The 13,377-nt window shown below is 41.4% G+C and overlaps 1 protein-coding gene across 1 annotated transcript in view; it reads right to left on the bottom strand.

Annotated features, from left to right (window-relative positions):
• Positions 1–2,469: 2,469 nt before the first annotated feature.
• Positions 2,470–13,377, bottom strand: part of LOC136428196 (atrial natriuretic peptide receptor 1-like) — a 28,925-nt gene continuing 18,017 nt past the window's right edge. The window contains exons 13-22 of the mRNA XM_066417536.1: positions 12,671–12,836; positions 12,109–12,270; positions 11,399–11,555; positions 10,914–11,063; positions 10,581–10,704; positions 7,417–7,485; positions 6,909–7,083; positions 5,603–5,701; positions 4,877–4,968; positions 2,470–4,546 (exon numbers count right to left, since the gene is read on the bottom strand). Coding sequence (XP_066273633.1) covers positions 4,466–4,546; positions 4,877–4,968; positions 5,603–5,701; positions 6,909–7,083; positions 7,417–7,485; positions 10,581–10,704; positions 10,914–11,063; positions 11,399–11,555; positions 12,109–12,270; positions 12,671–12,836 — 1,275 coding nt within the window. The 3' untranslated portion in view covers positions 2,470–4,465. The remainder of the gene's footprint in view (positions 4,547–4,876; positions 4,969–5,602; positions 5,702–6,908; positions 7,084–7,416; positions 7,486–10,580; positions 10,705–10,913; positions 11,064–11,398; positions 11,556–12,108; positions 12,271–12,670; positions 12,837–13,377) is intronic.

Below are 13,377 nucleotides of genomic sequence, written 5' to 3'. Positions count from 1 at the left end.
GGGTTTTGCTATTAACAGTAATGCAAATAGCTGGATTCTACTGTACTAGGCACTTGAAAGCAGATACAGATATTTTGTTCAATAGTCTTCTGCCACGACAATAGGTCCATATATTAAGAAAACTACCTGTGGGATTTGGGGGTTCCGCTGGCCCCAGGCCATGGCACATGTTTTGTCCGCATAAGATGGAAACTACTGATAACACTTTGTCAACTCTCACAGACAACACAACAGTTTCTCAGTGTGCTAACATGTGAAAGTAGTTAACATCCGTGCTGTGGGTCGAGTTCCAAACAAAAAAAACGGAATCTATCAAATATCAAATGAACGAATCACACGGCATAATAGATATTTTGAATGTGAGGAACTTTGTGTCACTATCAGTTTGAGCATGCGCAGAACGGCTCAAGCAGCAGCTACAGGCAGAAGATAGGGACTAGCCGTTAGTCACACATTCTGTGGGCCTTAATTTAATTTGTTGTACGGTACCTTTCCGCGTACACGTATCATCATATACATATACGTATACGTACTGCTATATTCAATATGTGCAATAGATAGCAGATTGCCACACATCTTTAATGTTGAAGATAAACCCATTGGCGCGTGAAATTACAATAAATGTCTTCTTTCACTTAAGATACGTCCTGATTCTGTCTCAAGGTTAACGCTAACTAGTCTACTTGTAGTGTCTTCGAAACGCGCAACCGGATATGCAGCTCAAACATCTAGAAATACCAACTTTACTTGTCTTTCCCACATGCATTTCGTGTTACGAGTAATATAAAATGTGGGTAATATGAAATCTATGCGAGGTTTGGGGAAGACTATTGATCCGGTCAAACTTTGTTGTTTTGAAAATCTCGATCAACATTCAGGTGTCCTGGCCTGACCTGAACTCGGTGACAATGAAATCCTTGGGCCGGGCTGAATATATTGTCAGATTCTTATGTCGATCCTTTTGTCTTGGGGCCGAGTCACCCCAAGCTTAATACGCCACATGTTTGTTGTGGAGGTATGCAAACTATGGTAGGTATGTCCGTTTATCAACTTGTGATCATCTAACAGCTTATGGAAATACTTATAAATCTTTCTTGACAAGTAACGTCGTTACGGCCATAATGGCATTGGTAGCATCAACAGAAAAACGTCGGACGTCCATCTGCTTTTTAATTGATGAGAAGGAATGATATCCATCATTTTCTTGATAAGAAGCCACAGGGCGGTAACGCCCATTGTCTACTTGATTTATTGTCCAGAGGAATGTGTGAACTCAGATGACTTGGAATTTGCATTTCTCAGCCGCCAAGTTCACGAAGGTGAACATGTTAGAGGGGAACCCAAAATAAACAGTAGGAACAATGGTAGGATGAAGCGTATCCACAGTGCATTTCTTTTTATTTTGACAGGTGTCCCGTTCTTGTCCTCATCACCATTGAAGCTGCATGACACAGATAGTCATTCCCCTGAGAACTTCTTCGTTGTCTTATAACGAAGTCGTCTTATAATTGTTGCTCTATTGTTGTGTCACCCTTTTCTGGTCCTAGTAGGAGTTGAGAAATTTCACCACGCCCCCCAAAGTTGCCTCTGGCGTCCCTGTGTTAGCTCTCCCCGGTATGTACGCTTGCACCTGTGGCTGCCACCTGTGTCGTTTGCAGTGTAAAGAAGTCTAATAAAAAATCATACTCCAAACTTGTAAGTAAGAGTTGTAAACTGAAGTAATGAATGTTTACACTGAGTTTTCCTGTCACAAAAATAATGGCTTCTCACGATGACCTCGTGCCTGTGTAAATTTACAAGCGCCACGCCCACACGTCAGAATGAGGAAGAGGATAACCGGTGACAGTTGACATGTCCAGCCGTCTGTTATTTAACGTTACAATGTGTCAAAACTCTGTACTGAGAATCACATCTGTGACTACAGCCCATAAAACGTAGGGAACAGGGATGCCCGTTACGTTTTTGCCCATCATTCACCATTGTGTGTGTGTGTGTGTGTGTGTGTGTGTGTGTGCGTGCGTCTGCGTGTGTGTGTCTGTATGCGTCTGTGTGTGTGTGTGTGTGTGTGTGTGTGTGTGTGTGTGTGTGAGTGTGTATGTGTGTGTGTGCCTGTACGTGTGAGCGTGTGTGTATGTGTGTGTGCGGGTGTGTGTGTGTGTGTGTGTGTGTGTGCGTGTGTGTGCGTGTGTGTGCATGTGTGTCTGTGTGTTTGTGTGTGTGCCTGTGTGTTTGTGTGTGTATGTGTGTGTGTGCGTGTGTGTGTGTGTGTGTGTGTGTGTGTGTATGTGTGTGTGTGTGTGTGTGTGTGTGTGTGTGCCTGTGTTTCAACTTATCATTGCATCTATAAGCCCAACCTCCCAGAAATATCAATATCTTGGTCTTATCCTGTGATGTTTCTTTGCCCATCCTTAGTTCGTAATCAATATGCGGAGTAATTGTGAACTCATCGAGGGTTACTTTGGCACCTCATATCGTAAACGTTTTGTTTATTAGTAGCAATCTTGTCACAGATTTTTTACACTTTTCCGGAGGTAACCTTTACAACAATTTTCATTTAGTACATTGTAATCATCAGATCATCAACATCTGTATATATCAAATAGACACTCGATAGTAACAATAGCATAAAAATATATCGACAGGAGGACACTACAGAATGACATGACAATCAATATGTGCGTGAGCCAATAGTCAACAGTACTATCATGTAGTAGTACATGTACCTTTGTTATTGGTTGACATGGATCCCCAATAGCATCCTCAGAATATATCCGCTTAATATGCATATTTCATGTTGTACGAAGCTCGCAGATTACACAATAATTTTCATGGTGCTGAAGACAGACTTCTTTCTAACTGCACAACATCTAAATGACTTCACGGCCCCCCTTGTGGCTATGGGATTTGAACATCGTTCGAAGACTGCTCATCCCAGAAGATTATTTATCAGCATAAGCTATCCCATACAAGCCACTTCATTCATGTTAACCTTTGCGCTGCCTTCTCGTTATGAGATTTATACCCTTTCAGGAACACTTAAATATTTTTTGCAAGATATATCAAATTTCAATTGCCTCATTGTATATTTCCAGTTTACATAGTGTACAACGTTTGACAATCTTGTTCGTTGAAAAGATTTTGATGGAGATATCTTGCTCATTTACAAAATCTAATGTAGAATTCTAAGGATATCCCTGTAGTTCAACTGGTAGCAGCCTCACGGTTGAGCTCCTTGTTCCAATTAGTTGCTAACTGGGAGACCCCGGTTCAATCCTGGGAAGGGTATCTCGGTTGGAGCTACATCCGTCTTTCGGAAGGGACGTAAAATGGGGGTTCAGTGTTCGAGGAGGTGCCTGAAGCACGTTAAAGGGGAAGGGCTGGCAAACCCTCTCTGTAAAAATATACCCTGCTACTGAAACGGCAAGGAAATGTATATGCCACTATGGTCTACAATGGTTCGAGCGAATAAACAGTGAACGAATGCAGAATTCTATCTGTGTGCTCGAGACTCACTGACGCCAGACAAAAATGAGAAACTAAAAGCAGTCATCCGCGACGCTCGTTCCCATTACTATGCATAACGCCTCTCTAGGGGAATGTTGTTTATGGCATCGTTATCACCCTGTTAACTGGACATCAAACTCACAGCGTCTGTATGTCACATTGGGATCTAAGACTGGACCGGCCAGTACATGTACAGTGCTATTGGCTGTGCTGAACTGTGCTCTTTAGTTAAGCTACGCAGCAAACACAGTTCATTGAACTCAAAAATGGTTCATCCTCCGGTCATTGAACCGGGCAATAACGTTACTTCACTATTTGAGCTACTAATGGTCACTTTTCATTTCTACACGCCATTGTAGGCGCATGTGTGGTGTTTTTTCTTCTGTGTGCTATTGTTGTCATGAATGAATGAAATCATCATTGATGGCTATTATTTTGATTCAGTAACGTGTAAACATTTCTTCACCTTAATTATCTGGTCCCATTATCCGACCAATGAAGAAGCCGGTCTTACCACTCGAGAGCTCCCAGGTACTACATTGTAGTAGTCTGTTCAATTGTCTACCGTCTCAAAGTAGTCATTATGATGTATGATGACCGAATTCTGCTGTAGACAATTGTTTAAACTTTTCATTCCAATCTCAGTCATCCATTCCTTTTATAACAAATGCTTCGAGATTTGTGTTAGATAAAATGTCTTGTTTATCTGTGTATACATCTGTTCGGTAGCATAATGTTACCCGATGCTGATTGGTCAACCAATGGCATGATTACTTTTGATACAATTTTTTCCTCAAAATGTGGCTAAATTTATGAAACCATTTCTCCAGACATAGACATCGATACATATTGAGACGTAGGAAACTTCCAATCATCATAGACCTATAAACTGTAAATCTTAAGTTTCCACCGGAGACAGTTGAGAGCTGGTTGTGCTGACTTTCCTGAAGTACTTCTTTTATCAACAGTTAATGAGGACCCCTATCGGTTTGGGCGGGTCCTTCTCTCCTAGCAGCCAGTAGGTGCGCATCATGCCTTTACCCTGACAAGGAACAAGAAAGTCATTAGAGCCAAAGAAAAAGTCGTGAACTGCCAGTTTTGCACACTCATAGATGATAATGACGTCTTAAGAATGGTAAAAAAATGACGAATCATTATCTAAACTAAATGTTCAATATCTACGCCGTATACGTAATGTGTCTAAATAATACTAGGCACCTTTAAATAAATCTACTATGTTACTTTACAGAGACCGGTCTACCACTTTATCTTGGTGGTATATACTTCTGTTCAAATGCTTCTTCAAATGACGTAATTCATTGTTCATAACATCACCAAGAACACGGTTTTGTGTCATATCTGGTCTGTTCACCTTTATGTGCGTCTCCCCGCGTTCCTCCAACTGGAAAGTGCCGAAGGAGTCCAGCAGGTTCTTAGATGGTGTGGAAACGTGGATTTTCATGGCTGTCAAGAGGAGAAATCTCGTGAGATACTTCTGAAGGTGTATAATCTTAATTTTTTTTTTCTTTTGAAAGGAGCATATGATGATTAGAATAAACATAACATTATCCATAAGAAAACATGTAGTATTTATCTTTTAAGGTCATCATTAGATAAGGCATCCTGGGTACATTTTCATCCATAGTTGATATTCTTTCCTTGTAAGGGTTATGTCAGTTAAGGTTTCCTCCCTGGCTAAATTGGCATTTTGACTTTCCATTGTTTTCTCACTAATGAATTAAGAAAGAACTGTTATAGTACTGAATGTTGATAACTGGTCATGAAAGAACTCTAAATCTGTTGGACCATATGGATGACATCATCAAATTTTATTGCCCTTAATATGATTTTTTCTAAGAGAAAATACAGCACTTTGGTACATAACACTGCAATGAAATCATGTTAGCCATTTGCATAATAATCAAAGCTGCAAACGTACGTTTGCACAAATTAATATCTTTGAAGTGTCCATAGTTATTTGAAAATGATTTTTTTTCAAATAGGTAAAAACAATTATTTTTTTAATAACTACAGATGATAAGAAGATATCAATTTGTGCTAACCAATTAAAGGGAATAAGCCAAAGGCAATCCTTTACCTTCTCCGTACGACTCCATCCGCGAGGCTGTGTTGACGGTGTCGCCGAACAGGCAGTATCTGGGCATCTTCAGTCCGACCACTCCAGCGGCGCAAGGCCCTATGTCATTGGTAAAAAAGGAATACACCTTTGGATGTGAGTATATGATGATACGATTTTAGCTCTTAAGTCATATTGAATACATTGCCGGCACCATGATCACATGAAGATATACGTTAGGCACTGACGGTATATACAGATTTATGTACAGAGTTACATAATACAACAAGAGTTCCGCGACCTCATATCTCCATGAAGAATTCTATTTATGCAAATGACTTACACATTTACATAATATATGCTTAATAATAAACACCTTTATCTTACTTACTCATGTTGCAATATTGACAGTCCTATAATTTGACAATGAGATGAATTTGGGTGTTTTTTGCATTAATTATGCAAATTAGGAATTCATTTGCTTAATTGGTATCTGTTGATGCTCCACTTTCCATAAACTACATATGTTACATGTATTTGAGTCTTATAATGGAAAACACTGAAAATATAGATTTTCCTCATTAGCTATGCAAATTAAGTGACAATTAGCATAATTTGCACTTCATTGTGCACATCTCTATCTAAGCTACCAACATACTAAATATCATGGAAATCCGTCGTTTATTTGTTCAGTTATTCTCCTTAGAAGATTTTCACAATAACGCCCCTGCAGTTCCAGAGCAAGCTGCTAGGGGGCCCAAGCCCACAGCACTTCTTCATTACACCACAAGCTATATGCCAACCAAAAAATCAAGACCATAGCACGTCCAGGCCAAGAGATACAAAAATGGAATTTCTGCTGCAGTGCCAAGGTCACATACCAGGGGGGCCAAAATCGACCTTGAATTTTGGCTTCACAACACCTGCCCACATACCAAATATCATCGTAATCCATCAAGAGGTTCTTGAGTTATGCTGACTACAGTAGTCCGGAAACACAAACAGACAAACAGACAGACAAACAGACAAACAGACAAACAGACAGACACACAGACACACCAAAAACTATATCTCCATTTTTCATGGAGATAATAAATTCTTCCCTAGAATTATCATAGTGTGGAAGTCGTTGCCACTAAATACTGTACAATTAGATGGCTTTAAACAGCGCTTATGTTAGGTGTGACAGGTCGCTCAGTGTAATATAAACCTGTCGTACCGAGTGCCTGCAAAGCTGATGGGTTATAATACTGGCGATATAGATACGGATTCTTTCCATATAATCCAACGCTTAGAATACTTAAAACCGCGCCATACAACTCCATACCTGTATGGATCCCAATCCGTAGCTTCATCCTACAGTTATTCCTATGTCGGACCCGGAAGGTGCGAACTTCCCTCAGCAAGGCCAGCGACATCCGGGCGATTTCCTTAACATGCGAGGTACCGTTCCGGACAGGCAACCCCGAAACCACCATGTAAGCATCGCCGATCGTCTCAACCTGTATTTTGAAAGAAACTGATTATTGTACTGTTTTCCATTGTATGTATTGAGATATTGGAGGGAGAATGAGATATTGAGAAAAATAGATAAATTAGACAATATAGATAATTTTGAACCCCATAGGTACATTTTATCCCAGCTCAACTCATGAATACAAAAGCAATGTGTGGACTACTTATTGCTAATACAATTTTCTTCCATTAGGACATCGTGCTGAGAAATGTTTGAAATTGCAGCAATTTCGTGCTTCTTTTGCTCTATCACGTTTCATCGTTGCGGCTAGAACCGCCGTATCCATGCCAATTTTGACGAATAGAAATAAGATATTCACCTTGTAGACATCAAAATTGTCGATCACAGCGTCAAAGCACGTGTAGAGGTCGTTCAGCAGCGTCACGACCTAGCAGGGAAATTTAGAAACGACAAAACGAGCGCCAATTAGCTGGACCTGATAGGTGTATTCATGACCCGGACAAGACATAACTGCCATTTTCTGTAAACGTGTCTTCCACAAGAAGATATAAAACAGTTTTGTGAGCGTATAGAAGGATTCAAACTCCGAACACATTGTCATATTCAATGATAATGTCATTTGTTATTGTTATGTTTGTCCGTATAAACCAATAGGTGATGGATTATAGCCTCTGACATGGAACATCTACCTCATGACACTTATACTTATCTTAGTGATGTACATGGCACAATTTCCTGGCTCGATCACTGCAGCTAATCCAGCGATACTGCCCATAAGAATATCACTATCAATATAGAGGTTTTACATGATAATGTCTTATCTGACCACTTTCCGCTGAGTATTACCCTAAATGCTGACTTTCATATCCTCACAAAGTTACCCAATGTGTTAAATCCCCAGACAATTATCCATGTTATCGACTGGGCCAATGCAAATCAAGACCAACTAGATGCATATACCTCCACGCTTGATAATAGTATGTCATGTATTGATTTGCCTGTGGGTGCTCTTATTTGTAGAGACGCTAAGTGTTTGGATGCCTCACATAAAAATGCCATCAAACTGTTTCCCCTCCAGCTGATTGCGTCTATGAAACATTCTGCAAATATTCGGTAACCTCAAAAACACAGCTGTAAAAATGTTAAACCTGTCCTGCGATGGAATAACATTGTTAAAGATTTGCACTCTGCTGCCCGAGAAGCGTATATTCTCTGGCGGGAAACGGGTCGTCCTCGGTCTGGGCCCATATATCTACTCATGTCTAAATCTAGGGCAATATTCAAAATTAAACATGCACTTAGGCAGTGTAAGCTACAAGAGGACAGGGCTAGAGCTGACTCTGCCGCTAAAAGTTTCAATTCTGGAAATTACCTGGAATTCTGGAGTAAAATAAGAAGTTCCAAATCCTGTCATACGGTGAAACATACGGAAAAAAACATGTTGTATGTATTTTCCATGCGCACGTTTGTCACTTAAGTATCCACCGCCACATGTAAGACTCCTTGGTGCAAAGCATAAGTATGCAACCTCATTTGTTTACCTGGGTATAACGTTAGGTAACATAAATTCGCGGGGTACTTAAATTCGCGATTTTTCGAAAACGGGGTATTTAGGGATATGTGCTAGATGCAACATCAGTAATACCGCTAGAAATGCAAAACTTGACAGACTAACGTATTCAGAACACTTCGATAGCCATGCATTAGAAGTTGGCTACGTCAAAAACTGTCCGTCCCTTATTGTCACAGTCTGAGGGCTTCGTGGGAGAAGCACTGCATGGTTGTTCGCTGGTTTATAAGACAAATGTCACATCCGCTTCCTGCTCAACACAATTATTTACAATACAACTTAATAGAATCTCTTTTGCTAACCTACAACTGGACTCTAAGTGTGATTAATCATCAAAACGCCTCTTTGTTGCTACAACTAATGGCTACGGCACTACGGTGAATTTTCCCGCCGCCATATTCGTTACCCAGAATCCTGTCGTCAAGCAGACGACAAAGGTTTGCGAGGAACACTTTTTTGTCTAAATGTTGTGTGTGATAGTGGACTGATGGCGATATTTTCCTCAAAGTTTGCTCTTAGCACAAGCAGAAACACATGGACATAGTAGTATCACCATTTCTACGGCATCCAGCTAACGCCCCGATGAATAATGTACAAATTTCCATGACGGTGGGGATCGACTTTGAGTGACGTTCTACCGACCCATCAAGCGGGATGTTACCGAAGGCCCGATGTGTGCGGTACGGCCGTTTTTTCGTGTATTTTTTTTACTTGGACACGTCTATATCCATAGCACTTTCCTCAAGCCAAGGATGGAACGAATAGCTGCTGTATAAAATGTAATTAGCGGTAAGATATTCAAGACGAATCTTCTCTCCCGAATTAATGTTCACACCTGTCCGACAACACCGTCATTGTGCGTGCGGCGGACGGTAGTTTCAAGTTGAAATATTATGGTGTCAGCACGACTAGAGACAAAATCTACCATATATATGATTAGTGCAAAGACAGTACATGATACTGACAGAATAATAGAAAAAAAGGATAGTTTATTGTTCTGCTGGATTGATTTCAGTCAACCATTACCGGAAAAATGGCGAATTTATGTTACCCAACGTTACATCTAAACGCTACGCTGAGTGATGATGATTGTGTATGTGCTCAGCTGAGAAGTCTTTATAGCCGTGCTAATTGTATCAGTCGCAATTTTTTCTTCTATTCCCACCTGTTAAGAAAAACTTATTCACTAAATATTGCGGCCAATTGTTTGGCGCTCAACAATCCTTTCTAAATGCCGTGTTGCCTACAATAATTGTTTCCGAATCATTATGAATTTGCCACGGCGTTGCAGCGCAACTGCAATGTTTGTATACTACACCGTCTACACGACAGACACATTTGAATCAAATAACTGTATCATCAAACACTTGTTGAAATTAGACGCATACTACAGAAACTCGTTTTTCCTGAACACCTATGGGTTATTGTGCATTTAGTTTACCCATATCTATGTTTATATGTGCTTTGGTGTTTATGTTAACTTATAAGCTTCTAACTCTCTTAAATGTATAATGTTTCTGTTGGTTTTTATATACCCGAAATAAAGACTGAATAAAAAGTATTTGGGGGGGATCAGTTTTCACATGTTCGATAGGTAAGGTAAATGTAAAGAAAATTCCGTGGCCTTGAGGCCGTAGGGGCAGTGGGTTGCTACCTCCCCAACCGAAGTCAGGTACCCATTTTAACACCTGGGTGGAGTAAGGAAAATCTTGTACCTTTACCGAGGGCACAGCATACTAGCAGGTTGCATGCCAGGTGATTCTGAACGAGGAGCTCTGAGTTTTTGGTCAATCACCCTAACCGTTACTAGCTCCAATACTACGGCACAGGAACGGAACATCCACATATTATATAATCCATAGTTCATCAATATGTTTGGCAACGACCCTTATATCAAAACACACTCAGGATTAACGTCAACAGGTGTAGTGTGAAGAGCGGTGACCCCTGACCTCCATAGGCGTGCTGTCGGCAGAGAGGGAGGTGAACCCCACGATGTCGCTGAAGTAGATGGTGACGCTGTCGAACGCCTCGGCTGAGACCGGCTCTCCTCTCTTCAGTTGGTCTGCCACTGACCTGGGCAGCAATGGACAAAAAAAATCAGGATACTCGTAGTGTATTCGTCAGTGTGTTTTATAGAAAACTCCAGAATGAGTTGACACCTATGATGTGACTTTCCTAACAGAATTCAAGGCTTCCCAATTATATCTTATCACTTGCATGTAAACGACGGTTTTCTATGTTTTTCCTCTGTACATCTTCTGCATGTTTGCTTTCATACATACTTGGGTAGAATCTGGTACAAAAGATCCTCCGCCCTTTTCTTTTCATTCAGGAACGCCTCCGTCCTCTCCTGAACCAGCCCCTCCAGGTTGTTGGCATATTGTTCCATCCGGGACAGCAGGTTGTCCAGTATGTTAGTCCCCTCATTTCCCCTGAAAAATCATATCATACACGTCTGTCAAGCCAAACTTCACGTACGCTGGAAAACTGAAGACATTTTGATATATATAAGACTTGCAGCCTAACACAATGCAAACGCAATTTTTAGCCATTGTTAAATCAATATAGGTAACAGTTATAGCACGTATTACATGTTGTATGTTACCAGTACAAATTACATAGTCTTTTCCTGAACCAGACGTCTTGGTAATAATACAGTTACGTGTTTTCATGCTTCTGTCAAAGACAATATCGCGTAGACTGAAAGGCCACTGGCGCTGGTATGCAGACTTACTGACTGATTCTAAGCTTAAGTTCCTATCTATACCTGTTGAGACTTTTGACGTATATTTTGAGGGTGTGAAAATCCGGTCTGTCCGCGGCGTCCTCTGCCCAACATCTCTCCATGAGGGTCCGGACGTTCGCCGGGATGTTGTCGGTGATCGTCGGCCGGAAGTACTCCTTCTTCAGCTTCATGATGATGTCTGTTTGAATGGCAACGAGAGCATTTTTTTATAATTGATCATGGGAGACAGTCGGCTTTTTTTTAAGTGAATTAAACAACAAATATGCATCCCCCGTGCAACACGTTTGTTCTGTGAGCAGCAGTAAATTTGTGGGCCCATCCAGAAGAGAAAATTCAATCACCCCAGCATTCCTTGTAAAACGCATATTCCCCAATACACATCCCAGATGGCTGACTGTGATCAAAAAGTATATAGACTTCTCATGTTGCGCTTTACAATGCAGCTACTTGTACAATCAATTTGATCAGTAAATTTTCCCCTGTTTGTTTGAATTGTCAAAAGACTGAAGTAGTCTGGCGCCCATCTGAACAACGTGCCCAACAATCATTACAGTGGCCCTCTATACATCTTTTGAGTAATCTTTCAAAGGGAGAACCAAGGAGGCAAAAGGTTGTCACTTAAATCTCCTTGGGAAAACTATTGATATGGCGTGTGTGCTTTTCGTCTGAGCACGACATTGGATTCATGGAAGGAAGTCAGAGCAGAGTGACAACAATGACGACACACGTGCCTTTCGGACTGAGATCCTCCTCCTCGGTCTCCACGTAGAAGGTCCCGTTCCTGACGCAGATCTCCTGCAGGATGATGCCGAAGCTGTAGACGTCCCCCCGCTGTGTTCCACAGGGAACCTGCACGTCTATCCGCACCAGCTCGGGCGCCGTCCACAGTTTACCTTGTGCAACAATGTCGTTAATGGGAAACATTGTAACATCAGTGCTTTCCGAGGTCACAGCTTGGGTTAAACCGGAGGGAACTCTCAGTCGATGTTTGATTATATCATCTAGCACACGCCACGAGAGCGGCAAATCCAGGCGGCTTTTAGGTCGATGAAAGGCGTGCGTAAAGACCCGGTAGAAACAACCTTGCAATTGAATCCGTGTGTGGAATCCACAATTATGCCAAACGCATGAGATGAAAAGGTTTCATAATAGGAAATTACGACTTACCGAAGGCACATGAAGGGCACACAGTAAGACATCCCATTCATCCTCCTTGCTGTGCTAAGAGTTCGGAACTTTTGATTGATAAAATCGCGATATTGGGCCTGTAGTTATATCCCTGCGGTAGCTTACCCGCGTAAAAGGCGTGAGAGTCCCTGTCCCTGGTCGAGTCTTCCTCCCGGAGGGAGTGGAGGCCGAAGTCGGTGACCTTCAGCACGAATCGGCTGTCTACCACGCAGTTAGATGACTTCAGGGAGCCGTGTGAGTGGATTTCGCTGTCGTGGATATACGCCATGCCCTATTGAAGGAAGAAAAATCACAGGTTTCTTCAGTATTCGGATGGCTTCCCACTTTTGGACGTGATTAGTTTTAACTAGCTTCCTGCGTCTATCAAGTTTGCACCATGTATAAGTGAGTCGACTGAACGAGATCATCGCAAAACTTGTTGCACAATGAGGCTCAGCTCCATATCTGATATCAACCACGCAAAAGATATAGGTAAGCTACAATTGGCTACAGTCACCGCCTTTAAATAAAACATTTCTGAAATCCTTCTTTCGATATGAGTCAATTTACGAAGTTAAAACCTTTCAATGAAGAATCCATCTCAAAAGTTTCAAAGTTGATGCAATTGGTACCACTCTCATACTGCACAAGTATCCAACACCGTATTTGGTCACGACAGTTATACTATACTCATCAGTGCTTCAATACGAAATCAGTGCAATTTCCGGTGCTGTAATTGCCACCGTTTAAGCCCAAAACCGTGGCCCAACCAACTGTTTTGTGCATGTATAAAACAGGCGCTGCATGATTACAGTAGCTCGTGGATTGTAATT

This window comes from Branchiostoma lanceolatum, chromosome 2, assembly GCF_035083965.1.
Source record: "Branchiostoma lanceolatum isolate klBraLanc5 chromosome 2, klBraLanc5.hap2, whole genome shotgun sequence".
Classification (NCBI taxonomy): domain Eukaryota; kingdom Metazoa; phylum Chordata; class Leptocardii; order Amphioxiformes; family Branchiostomatidae; genus Branchiostoma; species Branchiostoma lanceolatum.
This window is presented reverse-complemented; position numbering and strand designations above follow the sequence as displayed.